Source organism: Mustela erminea, chromosome 10 (assembly GCF_009829155.1).
Source record: "Mustela erminea isolate mMusErm1 chromosome 10, mMusErm1.Pri, whole genome shotgun sequence".
Lineage (NCBI taxonomy): Eukaryota > Metazoa > Chordata > Mammalia > Carnivora > Mustelidae > Mustela > Mustela erminea.
The window spans coordinates 69,023,146-69,044,918 of record NC_045623.1 but is presented as its reverse complement, the minus strand read 5'-3'; the positions used below and the strand labels follow the sequence as shown (position 1 = coordinate 69,044,918).

At 37.4% G+C, this 21,773-nt stretch overlaps 2 protein-coding genes across 11 annotated transcripts in view; one reads left to right on the top strand and one right to left on the bottom strand.

Moving 5' to 3' along the window:
• Positions 1 to 15,588, top strand: part of RNF11 (ring finger protein 11) — a 42,350-nt gene extending 26,762 nt beyond the window's left edge. Inside the window, exons 2-3 of the mRNA XM_032361184.1 lie at positions 10,523 to 10,692; positions 11,946 to 15,588. Coding sequence (XP_032217075.1) covers positions 10,523 to 10,692; positions 11,946 to 12,117 — 342 coding nt within the window. The 3' untranslated portion in view covers positions 12,118 to 15,588. The remainder of the gene's footprint in view (positions 1 to 10,522; positions 10,693 to 11,945) is intronic.
• Positions 15,589 to 18,028: 2,440 nt separating this feature from the next.
• Positions 18,029 to 21,773, bottom strand: part of TTC39A (tetratricopeptide repeat domain 39A) — a 52,613-nt gene continuing 48,868 nt past the window's right edge. For all 10 annotated transcript variants that reach the window (XM_032361174.1, XM_032361177.1, XM_032361178.1 and 7 more), the window contains exon 18: positions 18,029 to 21,229. In XM_032361174.1, coding sequence (XP_032217065.1) covers positions 21,106 to 21,229 — 124 coding nt within the window. In that variant the 3' untranslated portion in view covers positions 18,029 to 21,105. The remainder of the gene's footprint in view (positions 21,230 to 21,773) is intronic.

Here is a 21,773-nt window from a genome sequence, read left to right as displayed (position 1 = left end):
TTATTTGGCTGGTTGGTGGTTTGGTTTGGGGGTTTGGGGGTCATGATTCACTGAATATCAGAGTTAAAATATGCGTTGAGACTGCCCATTCCAAATCCTCCATTTTATGGCCTTAAATTTCAGTCTGGCAAATTCAGAGAAAACATTCCCAGTAGGAGACTGCAGCTGGGGAGGGGGTGGTGCCAGCAGCAGTTTGTGAGGCAGTAAGGAGAAAATCAGAAGAGCTGACTCTTACTTCCTACTGGAGGAAAGGATACAGCTTTTGGTGACAAGCTGCATTCTTTAGCAGTGACTTTATTTTTCCTTTACCACAAACCAGACTTGTACTGTTTCCAGCCTCAGCACATTATTTAGGCACTTACCCACTGCATTGTTTTAGTTTCTGAAAATTGTATCATATTCCCTAAATTGGGTCCAACTTTTAATGCACTGCCTTTCAAATAGACATGTTTACATTTTGATATGTTTGTCTTTCTTGGCTTCTGCACTCCCTAAGATTAGGGCCCATTATACTTTCACAGCATTCATCATTTTATAGATGCTTTATTACATATTAGCAAAAACATTATATATTAACAAGTAATTAACAGACATTATCTATTAACAAACAACTGCTTCAGAGTTTTCACATCAGAAGGTCAGACCTTGCTTTTTATGTGACTGACCCTGTCTTTTCTCTATGCTGTCTCAGTGTATTTTGTAATCCTTTGTTCCTTTTCTGTTCTACCCCCTCCCGTGATGCTCCATTTCTTTTCCTAACACACTTTAATTTTAATTCTTTTCCTTTATTATGAATTCTTTTTTTTTTTTTTTTTTGCATGAAGATGTGAAGAATTAAAGCATCCAGGAGAAAGATGTTTAAATTTATTTGATTATATTTCCTTCTCTTATGGAAATTTCCCCTTTCTCAAAATTTAAATTCACAGGGCAAGTGCATGTGTCTCCTATCAACATTGAGGAAATGGTAGTTAAGATTATAAGACATTAGGGGCATCTGGGTGGTTCAGTGGGTTAAACCTCTGCCTTTGGCTCAGGTCATGATCTCAGGGTCCTGGGATCAAGCCCCACATCAGCTCTCTGCTCATCGGGGAGCCTCCTTCCCCCTCTCTCTCTGCCTGCTGCTCTGCCTACTTGTGATCTCTCTCTCTTTCTGTCAAATAAATAAATATAATATTTTTAAAAAGATTGTAAGACATTAAAGTAAATGATGGAAATAAAGGGAAGGAGGGCAAGTCAGAGAAATCAGGAAGGATGGTCATGTCCTTATAGGAAGGCTCAAATAGTGAGTCCCTGTGTTAGTAGGTACTTCACGTACATTTTCTTGGTTATTCCTTACAACACTCTTAAGATAGGTATTCTCTTTTTCTGAGGTGGAATTTTAGGCCTAGAGTTACTGAGTAACTTGCCTAAGGTTGCATACCTGTTAAGTGCCAGAGCTGAGATTACATGAAATGTCCATGTTCTTTCCACTGTACTCTGTCATTAACCTTTGGTAGGCATATAAATTCTGAGTTTGAGAAGGACTGTAGAAGTAAAAAAATAGTTTGATTTTGAATGTATTGAAGTTCCTATGAGATAGGTAGGTAGAAATTTAAGAGGCAACAAATCAGGTATTGTCACTTCGAGAAGGAGTGTGGGATATAATTTACATTGAGTTTTCTTTTTGGTTTTGTTTAATCCAAATCATTAGCAGTTTTTTTCATAGCATGTTTACAAAATCCTGGTATGAATATATGACATGGACTATAGGAACATGAGTGCTTTGATATAAATCATTTGGTTATCCAGTAATGTTTATCAAATCCCTATGATGTTCCAGATACTGTGAGTAAATATTATACATTGGTAGGCAAAACAGACGCAGTCCCTGCCCTTATCAAGCTTATAGTCTAGTGATGAGGAAGTATAATAATCAGATAATTATGCAGATAATCATACACCTTTTTAGCGTAAGCACAAAATACCTCATGAATTATATCATAGACAGGGCAGCCAAGTGAACCACACTGGAAGGCCCCAGCATTTATGTTAATTAGCAGTTTAGTGATTTAGATGTTCATGAACTGATTCATAGTATTTTTCTAGTAAGTGCCCTTGTACATTGGAAATGATTAATTTGTAAACATTTTCAGTAAGTATTCACAATCTTATTTAGAGTTCACATTTGGGGGAGTGATGGAAGGTAGGTACTATTATCAATCACGTAGAATATACTTAGCAAGAAAAAAAACTGTATAATCCCAATATTATGGCATGTACACTAACTTTATTAAGTATTTAACAATTGACTAGGCATTCCAGGAAATGTAAAGAAACAGGAATGAAAAAAAAACATTGGAGTAAATCAGTGGGTAATTGTTCTTAGCTATTAGTAGGTAAGATTTTTAATTGACCTTTTATTCATGTGCTGGTTCAGTGAGAAGCAAAACGAATTCTTATTGTGGATCTTACAGTCTGGTGGGGAAGACAGACATGCAAATTATAACTAAATGTAAAATTATAACAGATATGGCAGATGCTGTGAAGAAAAGTTACTTGATGTATAAAATCCTGTTAGAGAGGAGAATGTTAGTTAGGACGGGTTTCTGAGATGGTAGAAGTTTAACTGAGCTCTGAAGGAAGAAAAGGCATTATTTAAGCAGAGTGGTGGTGGAGGAGAGTGTTTCATGCAGAGTACTGTGACTTCCTGTAGGAGAGATCCTTGCTCTCAAAAAGGAGTTGGAAGGAAAACCATGGGGCTAGAAAGCAACGAGTTGTTAGATGAGGAAGGAGGGCAGGTGGGTACCCAGATTATTCAGGGCTTTGGAAGTCTTATTAAAGATTTTGGCCTCCATCCTAAGAGCAGTGGGAAGCTATTGAATGAAGAAGGTCTTCTAGATATGTGTGAGGACGGCATAGAATAGAGTCAAATCTGTTTTGAAAGGACTGCTCTAACTTCTGGACAGAGAACAAATTGAGATTTTGCTGGCTAGTATTTTACACCAGGGACGAAATGGGAACTTAGACTAGAGTATTAGTAATAGATATGAAAAGAAATAAACAGATTCTGTCAGTTTTTCAGTAGAAAATTAACTCACGAGAACTTGGAAGACTAAGGGGGAGGGAGGTGTCAAGGATGTCTTCCTTACAGAACTAGAAAGATGGTCCTTTCAGTGAGATAGAGAAGCCTAAATGAGGGACCATGTTGATTTTTGGACATGTTGAATTTGAGGCATTTTGAGGACATCTGAGTTGGAACTGTCAAGTAGAGCCTATAATTTAAAAAGGATATTTAGGGGTGCCTGGGTGGCTCAGTCGGTTAAGTGTCTGCCTTTTGCTCAGGTCATGATCCGTGGGTCCTGGGATTGAGCCCCATTTTGGGCTCTCTGCTCAGCAGGGAGCCTGTTCCCCCTCTCTGTCTGCCTGCCTCTCTGCCTAGTTGTGATCTCTGTGTCAAGTAAATAAATAAAATCTTTTTAAAAAATTTTAAAGAGATTTAGACTGGAATATAAACTTGTGAATCATTTATATTGAAGTGGTAATTTTCTTTGTCTCCATGGACATAATTATTAAGTGAAGGGTGTAGGACAGGAAGAGAGGCCAAGACAAAATCAGTCACATTAGTGATTCCAAATGCAGTCATATTCTGAGATACTGGGGATTAGGACTTCAACATAGGAATTTTAGGGGACACAGTTCAGCACAAAACAACATCTCTATCTTAAAAGTGTTTTTCTGTATGCTAAGTAATGTTCAAAATAATAGTTCCTTCAGGGATCTTTTAAAATTTACTTTGAGTAAAGGAATAAATCACAAATAACTGTGTAACCACCATTGTCAGAACATACCATTTTCACATAGAATTTTTTTCCACAAAGAAGAATTTCTTCTTTTTTTTTTTAAAGATTTTATTTATTTGACAGAGAGAGCGAGCCAGAGATCACAAGTAGGCAGAGAGGCAGGCAGAGAGAGAGGAGAAGCAGGCTCCCTGCTGAACAGAGAACCTGATGCAGGGCTCAATCCCAGAACCCAGAAATCATGACCTGAGCTGAAGGCATAGGCTTAACCAACTCACCCACCCAGGCACCCCACCACAAAGAAGAATTTCTAATGAATGTGGCCAAATAAACTGAAAAGGAAGGAGTCAATGTGAGAATTATTCATCACTCTGAACGTTATGTAGATTATTCTTCTATTTCATAGGAGGATTCACAGCACCTAGCATATAGTTGTAATCATAGCTCTGATTTACTGTGGCAAAAGAATACAAATCAAAATCAGCAAAGGAAAAAGGAGCATGAGTTCATAGGAAACAGGCACAAGTTTCCAAGGATCCTCTCATAGTGGAGTCACACAGGATACACTTAATTTCCCCAGCATTGAGTTCTGCCAGTATGTGTCAAGGGTTGTCTTACCAGGGGACCCGAAAATACTGAGTAGGCACCCATTGCTTAGGGCATACTAAAATTCCAGACTCCCAGGAGGGAAGCAGATGTTCAGCATAAATCATATTATTTAGACAGTGTTTAGGTAGTGAGCCATCAATTAGGAAATGGTGAGAACTGTCCCAGAATCCATATCTCTTAAAAATTGGCTTTTTTACTATCCATGTCTTATCTTCCATTCACTGTCTTCCAGCTGACTTTAGAAGTAAGATTCCATCTTGCTACCTAGAAAATACCATTGGATCTCTAGTCTGTAAATAGTAACTCATACAACAAGCCATTTTAACAAGTATGATGGAAATTAAAGTAAGATGGACATGTTAAACAGAACAGTGAGGCCATATCCATCTTTAAAATATCAGCAATTCTTAAGTCATTTCATTCCCTCTATAGCTTTCTGTAAAGGTATATAAATTGAAATTAGTATGTTGAATCATTTTAAATATCTCGGTAGTGCTTAGAGGGTTCCTTTGGTTTAATAAAAAATACCAAAGAAATACATCCATAATATATATATAATTAAAAGATAGGGGGGTTATTTTTTTTTAGGGGTTTTATTTTTAATATCTATTAATATGTTTCTTCATTAAGTAGAGCTTTCCTTTTCTATTCTTTCTTCTCTGTACACATATGAACCATAAGACCAAGGAAATATAGCCTCTTAAAGTACATGCTTAGAGATTATTACCTCTAAAACAAATTCTTTGTTTGTAGTAGGTATGTTCAGGGATTTTGGAGACCCTTATTACACATAGTCTTGTACCAGTTTTTCCAGTGTGACTTCTATGTGTCATCTTGTGCCACCTAGTCAGGTGGACTGGGACTGAGAAACAGGAGAGTAGCCTCATCTGGAAGTGGTAACCCAAGGGTTGAAAAACTCCAGCCTGGCAGGAGTCTTAACAGAGGTCAAAGAATTTGTATTCGGGGACAAGCCAGAGAGCCAGGGACAATAGCTGTTAGCTTAAAGTCTGCAAACCAGAGTCACTGGTGATGGGGAGAAAACAAATGGTTAGAATAACTTGGAAATGTTGACATTTATAAAGCTCTTTGTTATCTTATGATTGTATCATCACCCTGTAAAGTGGTGCTATTATTTTTATTCAAAGATAGAGACTGCTAAAGATATTAACAGTGACCATAGTAAGTAACAGGCTCCAGTCTTATAATTTAATTTTTTACGTTAAAAGTCCCATATTCTTGGGGCACCTGGGTGGCTCAGTAGCTAAAAGCCTCTACCCTCAGCTCAGGTCATGATCCCAGGGTCCTGGGATCGAGCCCTGCATCAGGCTCTCTGCTCAGCAGGGAGCCTGCTTCCTCCTCTCTCTATATGCCTGCCTCTCTGCCTACTTGTGATCTCTGTCTGTCAAAAAAAAAAAAAAACAGTCCCGGGGCGCCTGGGTGGCTCAGTGGGTTAAGCCGCTGCCTTTGGCTCAGGGTCCTGGGATCGAGTCCCGCATCGGGCTCTCTGCTCGGCGGGGAGCCTGCTTCCTCCTCTCTCTCTCTCTCTGCCTGCCTCTCTGCCTACTTGTGATCTCTCTCTGTCAAATAAATAAATAAAATCTTTAAAAAAAAAAAAAACAGTCCCATATTCTTGGATAGCAGTGTTTTTAAAAACTGTGTTCCATTGATTTCTGTGATTCTGCAAACATGCCCCACGTAAGGGGGTGGAATAGGGATCCTCATCCCTCCTAGGACACATTCCATTCCAGCCCCATTCCACTACTGTAGCTCAGTTTTAAATATTGTAATTATAAATAAGATTACTCTGAACAAGATAGTTCTGTTGCTCAAAAAACCCGTAGGATTAGTAGGCCATATTACCTCTTTAGAATAGGTAGTTTAAGAAAGTGATACCAGAGAACAGAAATCCCAAAGTGAAAATGAGGAGAAACTGCCCTCTAGTTGCAGAATTTGACCTCTGAACTTTAGTAACCTTACTGAAGTAGTCCTCAGTAGTTGGAATCAAAGGACAGATGGGAAGTTATGATTAGACTTTGGAGTTTATTTTTCTGTCAGTTATAGCATGTTTTACAGGGGCAATTTAGGATGGATTTGATATTCTTTGAAATTCTTAAATTCTAGAAGTCACTGAAATTAAACCTTTATCACAGATGATAAACCTTTATAGAACCATTTATAAAGAACTATGCCATGTGTTGTGGTTTTCTTAAAATGTCATTTCAGTGTACTATTCTTCAAAGTAATATAAATGGACACAAGCCAAATCATTTAACTGGCAGAGTCTCCTTGCTCTCTGGCAACCAGGAATGCGATAGTAGAATTTACTGACTTAAAAGGGAGACCAAAATTCTGATTGTAATATTGTCAGTAATTACATGACTGTAGGCAAGTTTAGGCCTATAAAATGAGAAAGTTGGTCTTAGATGAATTCTAAGATTCATTTTTTAACTTTTACCTACCTCTCTCTGCATAGTCCAGTCCATTTCTTAAATATTGAGATATTATTCCGTAGTCATATAATAGTAGAGCTGCAATAATAGCTAACGTTTATTTAATGAGGTTTTTTGTTTTATTTTTAAGATTTTTATTTGAGAGAGTATGATAAGGGATGGGCAAGCAGAGAAAGAGGGACAGGCGGACTCCCATGACCCTGAGATCATGACCTGAGCCAAAATCAAGAGTCGGACACTTAACTGACTGAGCCATCCAGGCACCTCTTAAAGAGCTTTCTCGTGTGTATCTTGTACTGTACGAGGGACAACACTTGGACTTCCCAGTTTATTCTTACAGTGCTTTTAGTACTGTACACATGAAGAAACTGAGGTTCAGAGAGGTTAAAACAACATGGGGAGAGTCTTAATATTTATTTAAAGTAGGTTCAACATGGAGCTTGAATTCCTTACCCCAAGATCAAGAGCCACATGCTCTACCAACTGAGCAGCCATGTGCCGTGTGTACAGGGTCCTATAGCTAGTAAGTTGCAAAGTTTTTTGACTTAACCATAAAACTTTTCTACATTGAAAGTTTGCCTACTAGGTTTAAAAACCTTGAAAAGGTATATAAACCAAAGATACAACAGTCATTTTTATGATCATTAAAGACCAAAGGGTCATATAAGTTTTATATGCACTATAAAACCTGCTCAACAGTTATTTTTCTAGTGTATAAACTAGGGTTTTAATATACATGTTGCATGTAACAGATTCTGAATTTGAGCTACGAACTGAAAATTTTTGTAAGTACAAAACTATTTTAAAAGGAAGTATGCATTTTAAAAAATGTTTATAAAGAAAAATTGCCTGTGCTCATAGTGCTACAGATACACAGGGCTAAAAGCTTTCAAGCCATAATAGAGAAATACAGTCAGTTTGGTACTTGACTTTCCTGGAAAAGCTAGAAGAATTAAGTCTTTTTTTTTTTTTTTTTTTTTTTAAGATTTTATTTATTTATCTGACAGAGAGAGATCCCAAGTAGGCAGAGAGGCAGGCAGAGAGAGAGGTGGAAGCAGGCTCCGCACTGAGCAGAGAGCCCGATGCGGGCTCGATCCCAGGACCCTGGGATCATGACCTGAGCTGAAGGCAGAGGCTTTAACCCACTGAGCCACTCAGGTGCCCCCACAGTCTTTTTTTCATATGACTGCACAGGTTAACTGAAGTTTCACTGTAGTCTGTATAATATTCCTATTTCTCGTATAGGTACGCAACACTTATGTAATTAAGCTGAGGCTAGAAACTGTCAGTATTGGGTGGTAGAGAGGAGGATTGGGAAGGCTTCATTTCGTATCAACAAACTGCTGGACAAGGTATAATTTGGACCATTGGACTTCAGAGAAAGGTAGGAGGGATAGCAAAAGCTAAGGCAGTAAGATGGAAAGGCATGGAACTTAAAGGAAACAGCTTAGTTTCCTGCAGCAATAGATAATAGCTCTTTGAATGTGATATTAGTAGTTGTAATACCTATACTCATTTAACTTCCTGCCACTTTAAGGTTGAGTATTCCTCATTTAAGCTTTATAGCAACCCTAATAGGTAGAATCTAATCCAGCTGGGTTAAACAGCTTAAATGAGGTTTCTCTGTTAAGTGGAGGTAAATGACTTGAGCTAAGGTTATCTGGATCAAAGAGCCATACTTTTAATAATATGGTATCATCTTTCTATGTAGTATGCATTAAGTGAATATTTAGATATCACATATACTTCTGATAAGCATTCACATGATGAGGTAGAAGTATGAAAGTACTTATAACATTAATGATTTGATGTTGGAAATTCAGAACACATGATACTTTTAACTACTGGCATTTTATTTGCACCAGAGGATATACTCTTGATTATTTGATAAAGGGTTTACTGGGTTTTGAGATCTTTAATTAAACATTCGTTCTAAATCTCAGAAAAGGAATATTTAAAGTCCTTTTTGGAGGGTATTTATTTAAATTCAGTTAATTAACATATAGTGTGTTATTAGTTTCAGAGGTAGAGTTCAGTGATTCATCAGTCTTTTTTGATTCATCAGTCTTATATAATACCCAGTGCTCATTACATCTCATGCCCTCCTTAATGTCCGTCTAGTTACCCCACTCTCTTACCCCCCTACCTACCAGCAACCCTCAGTTTGTTTCTGATGATTGAGTCTCTTTCTGATGATTAAGAGGATTTGTCTCCCTCTCTTTGTCTTGTTTTTTTCCCTCCCTTCCCCTATGATCCTGTTTTGGTTTTTTATTTCAGAATTTATTATGTTCAATTAACCAACATTAGCACATCATTAGTTTTTGATGTAGTGTTCAGCAGTTCAGTAGTTGCATATAACGCCCAGTGCTCATCACTCTGTTTTAATTCCACATATGAGTGAGATCATATGATAATTGTCTTTCTCTGATTTTCCTATTTCACTTAGCATAGTATCCTCTAGTTCCATCCACATTGTTGCAAATGACAAGATTTCATTTTTTTGATAGCTGGTAGTATTCCATTGTATATATAGAGAGAGAAATATTTGAAGTCTAATGCTGTTCTGCCTTTGATAAACTCTGCTGTCAATAAAGGAGTGTTTATGAATAAGGCTAGTTTAAAGGGACAGAGTGGTATGTTAAGAGACTGTGGAAAAGTCTCATTTTCCTTGAATTAAATATTGAGTATCTGAGCCTAACTTTTATGTATCTGAGACCTCCTAAAATTTCTCTTTGGAAAGGATATTTATATTTGTGAACCCTTTTAAACTTTCCCATTGTGGGTGCTCTCAATTATTTTCCATACAAAAGCCATTAATTCGAAGCAGCTTCAGTTGATGTTCTGGATAATTATGGAGGTTATTTACATCGCCTAAAAACTTATATTTTCCATTTGGGAGGAAGGGTGGCCTCATTCGGCTCACTTGTCATATCCATATATGTATCCAAAAGCTTAAAAGGAATTTTACAAAAAGGTTATTGTGATAATATCCAGCCATTCCAAATAAATTTAAGGTTGTCTATATGGGGGAAAATATTTACAAATAGGAGTCTATAATGACCACTTTTAACATAAATAATGATATACAGGGACTAGAGAGCTCTGTTGAATACAGAATACAGCCTACAAAGAATATTGAATACAGTCCATTTTATTTATGTATTGTTCCTGATAGATCAATAGATAAATTACTGTATTTGTGTATCAGGAACATTATATTGGGGATATGTGGCTTTCATGTGGAAATACTTCACACAGCATTCCATGTGAGTTTTTCAGTGAACATTGTGTTTTTATCCCTTTTTTAAAGATACTTTAAAAAAATTACTTGAGAGAGAGCAAGCATGAGTGGGGGGCAGAGGGAAAGGAAGAAGCAATCTCCCCACTAAGCAGAGAACCTGATGTGGGGCTTGATCTCAGGATCCTAGGATCATGACCTGAGCTGTAGACAGATCCTTAACTGACCCAGCCACCCAGCCACCCCTGTTTTTATCCTTTATATCTTGGTTAGGTATGCTAAAGTTAAGGCAGAGTAAAACAATCTCATAGTACTGCACACTAGCCCAACCAACCTCTCCGAGGTCCCCTCTCACCCACTAAGCCAAAAAAAGAAGAAACAAGGAAAACATTACCCCCGGAAAATAGATGTTTAAAAAATAATTATTTTCTCTATTTTTTAAAATTTAGGAACAAGTTCCAGTTCCGGTCTATCATCCAACACCTAGCCAGACTCGCCTAGCAACTCAGCTGACTGAAGAGGAACAAATTAGGATAGCTCAAAGAATAGGCCTTATACAACATCTGCCTAAAGGAGTTTATGACCCTGGAAGGGATGGATCAGAAAAAAAGATCCGGGAGTAAGTTTTAATAAATTTACACATGTTTCAAAGGTCTATCTCCAGAGATTTGCTTTTGAAAATATTCTCCTGCATATTAGAAGTTGGATATTTAATATAATCAGTTTATGCAAAAGAATTTTGGGATACAACAATTAAGAATTTTCAGTAAAAAATAGCTAAGAAATGGTGTGAATTTCTGACCGTTTTGTATATTGTTTGCGTCCATGTGGATGACAGTTGATTTCAGTTAAAAATGATCCACCTGCATGAGTATGCTGGTGGCCTTGGGAAAGCAATTTGGCAACATGTCAAGGACCTTCTCAGGTCTGTACACTTTGAGACAGAGATCTATCCTAGCTTTATACACAAGATATTCACCATGGTTTTATTTAGAGTAGAACTATAGTTAAGTAGATTGTGGCATAGGAGTACTCTGGTAGATTATGCAGCTATTAAAATTAAGGAGTTTTAGTGATGAGGAAGATCTTATATCTATTTTTAATTTGAGGAATAAGTAAGACAGGTGATTTGAATATGATATTTTACTTTTGGGAAGTTTTTGTCCTGAGAGCTCATTGTCTTGAGAATTCCTAATGAGGACATTCTCCTTTTAGGTTGAGAATGGTCTTGCCAACAAAGACATAATCTAATTTACTATGTTGATGCTTGGCTCTTTGAGTCATAGCACCATTTAGTGCTAGTATGTAAGATAATAACTTGTCCTGAATACTGACTTCTGAAATACTCTGTCATTGGGTTGCTTCTTAAACCTGTAGAATTCCGTGAACTTGAAACTAGGGTTAATAAAGAGATCTTTAGCTACAGCAGTCCAGTAAGTAGACTGAAATTAGTGGTGGTTTTTACATATAGTTATTAAAATGAATACTATCTTACTCCTGGGCTTACACCAAAAACTGAGTTCACATGAAGTTAATCTGATGGCTTCCCACCTGAAGCATCACATTCTTCTTCATGTCACTGTTTTTGTAAGCACAGTTCTAGGAATGGACTTGATCCCCAGGTGGTCGCTCTGTTTCTCTTTGCTCTGTTCATAGCTGTCAAACTTGTGCAGATTTCCAGGGGATCAAAATAAGAGATTGTTGGATTAATGCTCATTAGAAAAAAATCAGTTTGCATGCTTTGGTAGGATGACAGGCAAGCCATTTTCATCTGTTCAGATGAACAGTCTTTGTAATGGGATTTTAAAGAGTATTCTAGATAGATCACTTCTCTAAAAATGTTTTCTGATTTCTCTCCCTCACCCCCAACAGGTGTGTTATCTGTATGATGGACTTTGTTTATGGGGACCCGATTCGATTTCTGCCGTGCATGCACATCTATCACCTGGACTGTATAGATGACTGGTTGATGAGATCCTTCACGTGCCCCTCTTGCATGGAGCCGGTTGATGCAGCACTGCTTTCGTCCTACGAGACTAATTGAGCCAGGGTCTCTGGTCTGACTTCAAGTGAACCATCATATTTGGTGGTTTTGATCTTTTGTCACTGAGCCCAAAGAGCCAGGGATTAGGAATTAAGATCATGCACAAAAGTTTCCTAAAAATTCCTGAATGGCTGCAGATGTTGGGGAAAAAAATACGTGATATTTTAGAAATCTAGGGGGAAAAGTAGGATGGTATTTTTATGTAAAGCCTTGACCCAGTGTTTAAAAATATAATTGTATTTAGATCTTGTTATGCTCCAGTACATAGGAATTGTGTAAAGTGTTACAGCAGCTGTATATGTTTAAATTGTGTGTGTTGAAGATTAGGAAAAAGATAGTGGTTGTTTTTCCTAAATGAAATAACTCTCTTTTTCCCCCCCACCCAAATTCTTTTCTGAAGTTGCTGGCATTTGGGTCAAGGTTTTATTAAAAGCTACATTTTATAACACTGGCACAAAAAAAGTAGTTTTAAGCTTGTTTGCACAGTTCTTTTTTTCCATTGGAAATGGAATTCATTGCCTTAGGTCTTTTTAAATAGTGTATTATCGTTGGGGCTGGCTCTATGCTTGAAAACCAGTTTATTTATAACCTGTTGTAAGTGCTATATCTGTTTGCAGTTAGGAAATGCAGAATTCAAAGTGATCTCCTAGCTTGTAAGCAAACTGAGATGCACTATCCCTTTTCTATAAAAAACTGAGTTAATGTCAAGAAACCAACTCTAGTAAAGGGGGGTTTAATATTACCCTTTCCTATGTGTTTTATCTAATTATTTTGATTGTTAATATGGTAATTAAAAGTCAAGGTAAATTTTAAATATTAAGATTTCTGATTTATTGAGCTCGAATTATGCCACCATGCTTATGTAAAATGAAAGTGGCACCATGGTGAAACTGAGAAAAGTTGCTCAGTTGTAATAATTTTGATTTATTCTTGTGACCTCCTTCCCTTACTGTCTTGAACCATAGCAAAAGGATACTGCATCTCTTATTGTAGTGCTGAGGTTATTGAAGTTATATAAAACACATCTCAGTCTCTGTTTCTTGGAAAGGAAAGTCCTGCTGGCTGACTGACAAGTAAGCAGGGAGAATTAAGATAAACGTATTTCATGTTTTGCACACAAATGCAGAATTTGTATAACCACATGACTTCATAGTTGTGATCTCGAAGAGGGAATTTCTCCTTTTTCTTGCAGTTAATGTAAGAGCACTCTAAATCTCTAAGCTTCTGAAGTGTTAGAGGTAGAGATGGTCTAGTAAAGATGTAGTTTGTAATGTTTTATCCATTTAGCATGTGTTTATTTTTCCTTATGTACTCAAAGGTGACTTATTTGTTCAGCTCAGTGATTACAACTAAGAATCATTCAGTAGCAAAAGGAGAAGCAATCTCAATCTAACAAATCAGAAATGTTTCTTATTTTATATTGAGTTGAATATTTGACTCTAACACTTTTCTACATACAAAACACAAGTATCTTGAGGGTTCTTCATAATTGCATTTTAGAGGAATTGAATATGCCATAAGTACTTCTTAAAGATTTGACATTAGAATGTAGTATCCATATGTTGGTTAATTTTCTTATGAGCCCCATGACGGAAAGACTTAAAGATGAATTTGAGAAAATTGAAAATTAGATTATCAGGTTCTGTTAAATTGTTACATGTATCTTGCTTAAGTTTTTGTTCATTAATTTATATCCACCCAATTACATAAAGCAAATTTGGAGGAAAACCTGAAGTTGTGCAATATTTTCAGTGATAATTTTTTTTATCCTTGTGTTTTCTACTTATACATGATGTCTGTGTCATCAAGTATTATAATCAGACTTTCCTTTTTTCTAGATTGTTAAAATTGGTAAGTGAACTTAAAAAAAAATCATCTTATGTTGCTATTAGTCTTTATTGCAAGGCTTTTTTTGCAGAAGTTTGGCAGTAATATTGAAGGAACTAGTATTGAGCTGAAAAAAATTTTAAGGTACTTTGTATTCTTTAATTTTGATTTCCATACACCATGTTAAGAACTATCAATTTTGGCTTTTACTAAGTTAAATAAAGTTATAATACAGTTATAAAGGGCTACGGTTAGAGTTGATTACATAAGAATATTCCCCAAATTATCTAGTCCTTTCTTGAAAATGGTGTATAAATTTTAAACAATGTATAAATTTAATCTCTAGTTCTGTAAACTTTTTGGGAAGATTTTTTTATGGTGTGGTATTTAATACCATCTAATCATAAGTTTAGAAGCTTGATAGCTTCAAATTTTCTGAAGCTAAATTATAGGTGCAACTTTTAGATTTGGGCAAGATGTGTTCAAGGTTGGCTGTAGGATTTGAAATATATGAAAAGCCTGACCAGGAAATAGTAAAAGAATCTTTTAAGTGTACACCCAACAAGTTGAAATACTTTGGTTCACAAAAAACCTTTTCCATTCTCTGAGTGTTCTTTATAGGGAATTTCTTAAATCAGGAGAACATTCCCCCTACTACTGGTGTCTCCTGTGTAATATAAGCCAATATGATTTATAGAATACAGTGAGCATTGTGTTAACATTCTTGTCATACAAAGCTTCATCATAAGGAAGCATGCATTTTAAAAAAGGAGTGACAGTAGTCAAAAGCAGACCTGCTTATACTCCTTGAGACTAAAATGGTAAACAATAAAGAAGGTAAGTTTGGACAGGATTCCAAAATGTAGGCAGTTGGGTGGTTACCCCTGCTTAAAGGCATTGCCTAGCAGTTTCTCAGAGCCAACTGATTATACTTGCAGCCACTGTAGTAACCTCAACTAATTTTGTAAGCCTTTAATTTTGAAATTAGTGGACATCAGAAAAGTTGGATTGGTTAGTATTTCAAGTACTTTTAAATTTACTTACTGAATGTAAAAATCATCTACTCTTTTCCTGGATGGGAGAAAGTCAGAGAAGATAGTTTAAAATCCTTCCTTCTGTATCCTCTTTACTAGCTCCCCTGCACTAATCTTAACACTCAACTACACTTCCCCTAAGACACAGGCTGTTCAGAATATCTCCATCATGGGAAGTATGGGCTTAAGAGCCATCATGATCCTAAGCTGTTCTTCCTGACTGTGTTATATTAACCCTTTGGGGACTTAGTTGAATTCCTTCTAATTTCTTCCCTCTAAGTCTCAGTTCCTAAATATTTGGCCACTGAGGTCTCATTTCCATAAATTTCATGCCTTTTCTAATCATGAAGGCCGTGTTCCTGTTCCCTTCAGAAATGAATCCATAAGTACTAGGCTAGCCTGCCTGTTTAAAGACTGGATTTACCCATTCATGTATTTAAATACATTTTTTTCCCTTAAAGATGTACACAAAACCTAGGTGCTTATTAATAAATGCTTGTTAAATAAAGTATAGAGTAAAATGTCCAGCTATTAAATTTTCATTGTTGCATTGAATGTAATTACGGATTGACCTACTACTATTAAATGAGAATTTCCTGAGAGCCATTAAAAATGGTCTCTGAAAATTTTTTTTTCTCAGTTCTGTAGGTGAAAACATGTATTTGCCTATGGTTAGGCAGTGGTTTAATGCTCACAATTCAGATTTATGGCTTTTATGTAGTAATTCAAGTGAAATATAAGGATTTCATGGAGTAACTGTAAATGTTTGGTTGTATAATATAAACATCTTAAAATAGTACTTTTTCTGGGTGGTTTGAAAGATATAGCAAGTTAATTTTAGGTACTGAAGGAACGTTAAGTGGGCTATTTATTTAGCTCTGTACATTAAGAATTATTTTTACTAGAGAAAAAGAACCCTTTTTTTAAGCTCCTAGGGGTTACATTACAACACATTAAGGTTTATATTAAAATGACATACAGATGTTAATAAATTGTGTGAGGTACATGTATTTTGGCAATTTAACTTAAATATACTTTGTAATTTGTTTTCTGAGAGCCTGTGGGTCTAAAAACATCCCACAAAAAATGATTAACCCACTTAATTCTCCCCAGTCCTTCTATAAATCATATAGTGGTCGTTTAAAAAAATAACTGCATGACTGAGTGCTCGCTGATTATTCAGAGGTTGATTGTCCAGATACAAATATCCAGACTTCGCTTTTCCATTTTACCTTTTGCTATTTCCTTACTCTTTAGCTTGGAAACAGAAAATCCACAAGTCCCTCTTCAACCCATTTCCTGATCCATAAAATTTTTGTTAGGGACTTCAGCAAAACTGTACAAAAAGGATTTGGATTTATCTGCATGTTTTAATTATTCACATTGTTCTTGTTTGTTTTATCACTCTGAGCAACAGGCATTAGCTCAGGACAACAGCTGGATCCATCTGATTTATGTTGCTGACAGACTAAAACCATTTACTGTTTTCATAAAGTTTTCAAGGCAACTTTAGGAGAGATACTAACTGTCCTTCACATTTTTTTTCCTTGAGAAGAGTTACTGTCCACTGGAAGATTTAGTAATCTTTGGATGCTTCCATAGAAAGTTTGCTTTTCTCTGCCTATGAATGAAGCAGCATTATCAATAAGGTATAGACTTTAAGCATCTAAAACTGATTGGGATCAAAGGAGGAGTAGCACCTGTATGGTTTGAACCCCTTCTAGAACATCAGTGTTATAGTGCAACAGAGCATCATCAGAGCAACATCAGTTGCTCCAGATTTCTTGTCCATGAGAAAAAGAAGTTGAAAAAGGTAACTGAGGGTTTGCCTCAAGAGTCTGGTCCTATGGGTAAACTCTGAATGCTTATAAGATTTGTTGGCTTTGCAAAAATAATGAGCCCAGCTTTTCTCAGGGAGGCCTCATAATAGTTCACCTTGTCATTTAGGATCCAGAACCAAGTCTTAAACATTGTGTGAATTGGGAAGACTGGATTATACTATCAAAGACATTGAGATTCGTCTCCAGCACTGGTCCATTCTAGAGGTATGGAAATGGGCTCCACTCCGCCAATTCCAGAATCATGCCACACAGACAGAATGCTCCATGTGTTCGAAGCAAAGGATTTCTGGTGTTTGAGCTATTAGCCAGTACCTTTTCCATCCTTAATAGTGGCCCAGAGGTCAATATAAGTCAGATCCAACATTAAACTGATAAATTTTACAGTTTGAAAAGTAGTTCAGCAAAGCATGGGGTTTAGAATTCAGCTGCCTGGTGTAAAAACTTTCTGCTGCATATCTTTGTGATCTTAGGCAAGTTATTTAACCTGTGTCTCAGTTTTCTCATCTGTAATAGTCCCTACTTCATATAGTTATGAGAATTACATACATGTAAAGTGCTTAGACTAGCAAGAGGTAAACAGTGAGCACTTAATATTAGCTGTTTTTCCACCCAAAGCATATAGTATCTGGTGTTCTGAATGATTTACTAATGATGTGAGGAAAATTAAAACCCAGTCCATTTATATGTGAGGTGTTAGCTGTGATGTATTTGATTAAACTCTAATGTCAGCTTTTAGAAGTTCAGAGCAATCTTTAGTAATTGTCTTCCCAAAGGAAGGGCTCTGTTATATTTTGTCACTTTACAGTTGGCTTTATATACTAGAAGCAATTCATACATTCCTCATTTAGAAATGGATTTTTCAAGCCCCAAAATGAGGTTCCTTGTTTGCAGACTTAATCTGTTGGGTCGTGATGAACTTTGCACTTGATTTCAAAAGAGCTCATGCTAACCAAAGCGTAAAAAAAAGTCATTTTCCAAACTTAGAAAGCTGCATCTGAGGTTGTATGTATGAGAAGTTGCCATTTTTCTTGGTTTTCAGAATCTAAGCACCTCTCATTAGTGAATTCATTTGATGGTGCTAAAGAGTAAGGAAACAGTTGTTGAAAGGCTGTTAGGCTTTAAATTTGAAGCAAAGGAAAAGACTGTCTAGTCCTCATCATCTTAGAAGAAATAAACTTGGGAGTAGCTCCAGAGAAAAGCCCCTCTGGGTTTTTTTTTTTCTCCATGATTCAAGCACTCAGCAGGCTGAGGCTTTCTGAAAACCTCCTGGTGCTGTTCTTCAGTTGCTGGAACTCGTCCACCTGGGCCTCAGCCAAGTCTTGTGTTGGCATTGGCCTTTGAGGGTCCTGGCTTTGGTGTCAGGTTATGACTTTTTGCTGTGAATGACGAAAGCTGTCTTGGAAACACTCCCATTCTGACTTGAGAGATAAGGAGTAGGGAATCCTGCCAACACATGGGAGAGCTGATAGGGACCAGCACACTGCTGGCAGCCACCCTGTAAGTCTAAGGGCCTGTGACCAGTGAGAGGCAGAGGTAGACTTTCCTTTGTTGAGGTTCTATTTAGATCATGTTACACAGTTGCTGCTTCTTAATGGTGGATTCTTCTGTGTAATAGGGTTTTAGACTTTACCCAAATGAAGATATTTGCTCTCCAAGTGTGCTGGGCTACTATAGAGACCTTTGATTGAGAAAGCCTATAATTTCTGGTTGAGTTGCTTAGGTATATAAGGCTTTGGCAAAATGTAGGGAGGTGTCTATCTCTTGTCTTACTCTGGATATGAAAATCCAAAAATATAGTTGACCAGAGTCAGAATCAGAACCACTGACAGCAGGAAAGAGCCTTAATCTAGTGCAAATTATTAATTTTTGAGCAGGCCCATAACTTTCCCAAGGTTACTTATGAAAATTAGTAATAAAGCAGGGACTAGAAATTCAGGCCTCCTTACTTCTAGGCCAGGATTCTCCACCTGATAGTTGCCTCTCCAGGGCATATGTGCTGGAAAGCTCTGTACTATTAAGAGAATTAACAACCAGAAATGGCTAAAAGAAGATAGAACAAGAAGCCCAGGACAGAATTTTCACCTTCAAAGCTTCCACACAAGGATACGATGTTAGACACCTGACATTTTCACCCAATTTCACAAACATGTTTTTAATAGACTATCTCAAGCTGCAGGGGGGATAAAGGAGACAAAACCCACTGATTGCTCTTACCAGCCAGACTGTAGCTGTGACAAGACAGAGGTAAGGTGACATAAGCTAATTAATGAAGCCCAGCAGGAAATCAGTAATAACATTGACAAGGAAACCATCCTGGCATAAATTTTTTTAAAATAAAAGTGCCTATAATGAATGTTTAAAGAAAAGTTTTTTTGCTAACTCCAATTTTGCAAGCTGTGCTTGGTATATCCTGTGTGCTGTTTTTTTCTGGGTTTTTTTTTTGTTGTTGTTTTGTTTTTTTTAAATACAGCAGTAGGTATTAGCCTTCCAATATGTGAAGGAACCACAGAAGGCCACCCTTATTCAGCAGCCTGGTTCTAGTCATTCCTCTCACCCTGCCCTGCCTAACAACCTAGAAGAGGCTGGTCTCCCAGAATACAGGCTTTAGAGAGCAAGCTTACAGAGGGCTTGCTGTCGGTGGAGAGCATTCTTGGGTGTAGTCTAATGAGAAAAATTTTTAATAGCATTTATGCCCTAAGTGCAAAAGATCTTGATTGAGGGTTTCCTGCTTTGTTTTCCTAATGAGAATATTGCTTTACTTAAAACCTGTGACTTCACAGAAAGCTAGTTGAAAATGTTAATAGATTAATCTACCCAGCCCGTGGCAAATTCAGAAGTTTGCTAAAAATCCAGCAATGCTGGAAGATTGTTAAAGTTGTTTGTGGTTCTTTCCTTTACAGAAATTGCATTCATGTATTTTAGGAGTCACATTTCACAGATGCATATTTACTATATACATGATTTTTTTCCTTCAGGGAAATCGTATGCTGTCATTAGGCTGTGAATGGTAAGCTTGGTGTCTGGCCACTGAGTTTTTACTGTAACAGCCCCAGAGTTTGAAAATTCAGATGCTTTTAGGGACAGAAGGGTAATGTAAGTGTTTAGAGTAGCCTCTACCCAGTTCCAACTGATTACCTTATTGTCTTATAGGGATGAGCCCAATGTCACCAGATTAGATTTTCTTCTTAAATAAGAGTCCAGAAACCAGATTTATTTGTGAAATCTCCCCATTTTTAAATGTTAAGTTATTTTAAAAACATTTAAGGCATCATGTTGTCTAAATAAAACATACCTGGGCCATATGGCTTCTGATCAGACCTTCTGCCTTGCCCAAGAATTCAAGCAACACATTTTACTGAAATAAATGTTGCATGATCTCTTAAGTATATGTTTTATTACTTAAATATCTCCTTTCTCTTAAATGAAAAATCTAAAACATACACAACAGGCCAGGAATAACCATTCTAAGAAAAATGTTGTCAGTAAATAAAATGTACCTCATAGTGAAGTACAAAAGAATCTTGTTTTGTAAATTACTCCTAGTTTCAGTGTGGCATACAGTGAGGATGTGGACTGGTGTCTGAGAACCTTCCCTCTTGGCTTTGGCATAGAAAGGGCCACACAGCCCCCCTTCTGTGAGGCCTCAGCAACTCCCATTTCTTACCGATAAAGATTGACTTTTTTCTCTTTTTCCTACAGAAGAACTCAAGTGTCTTTTTAGTGAAGTAATTTCCATTCAATTTTGTTTTAAATTGGATAGTGACTAAGGGAGTGGAAATGAAGAGTAAGTAGTAAGGTAGTGGGTGTCAGTGTGCAACCTCTACACCCAACCCTCAGAAGCCCTGATGGCCCTTCTGGCCCTGGAAGTGGAGACATTGCTGAATTTTGAAAAGTATCATAAATAGGTTTACCTCCAGATCAGTGTGGGTTAAAACAAAGATTTACAGGTGGTGGTGTTTGTTTTTTTAGCCAACTGTGATCCCATTAATATATTTCTAAGGAAAATGTAAACTGTTCATACATTCTCTTAAACATCACAGTGAAAAACAAGTACCCGTATGTGTAATAGGGCAGGCAGAGGGCTCTACCTGCTCTGTCCTTGGTAAAGGCCCTTGGCCACACTGGTGAAAATGCCGGCTTCCCTTCTGCATGGATACCTATGTCATGCCATCCCTGGAGCACCGGTGGACCCCAAAGGTAGGGCAGGGGGAGGGGATCTTTTTGAAATGTTTCCAGGAGCTCTGTCCAGCTGTCTCTGTCTTCCAGCCTGGGAGTGCTGCATAAAACTACAAGGACACTGATGAGACCATGGATCTGTTGCCATTTTCTAGAGAAGACTTGGCTTGGAGTATAGCTGCCTGGATTCTAAAATGTGTCCTTGACTCCATGGAGTAATTCTTGTAGTTTTGCCTGGAAAAGACCAGAGAATCAGGCATATAAAGCTGCTCTAAGGAGTGCTTTTCCTTCAATCTGAACTGTAAGAAACTACCAGGCCAAGGAAGATTTTCAGATGCTTAAAACTGTCCAAAGAAAGAGTTGGGCCTTGTCCAATAGAAACAGAAAGGATGTGTAGCCCCTCACCTTGGTATTGTACCCTGTGGAGCCACTCTTACTCCTGTTGAGTCACCAAGCTTTCAGGAATGATTTTAAGAAATAAATCTGTGGGGCTAGAAGGCAGGAAACCCAGGTCTTCCTACCAGGCCAGTAGTTAGCTTGTGGTATGACCCTGGGTAATTCACTCCCTGTTTCTGGGATTCCAGTCCTTATGGCAAATTGAAGAAGCCTCCCTATACCAGGAGAGAACTGGGTTCCCAGGGACACAGGCCCAGCCTCTGGACTGCCCTAATGTCCTTACCAGCATGCTCCCTGTCTGCTGCCTGTGCTCCTTCCCCCCAGCCAAGGTGATCTGAGCTGGGGAGGGGCGGGGGCGCATAAAGGACAGACCACGCTAACC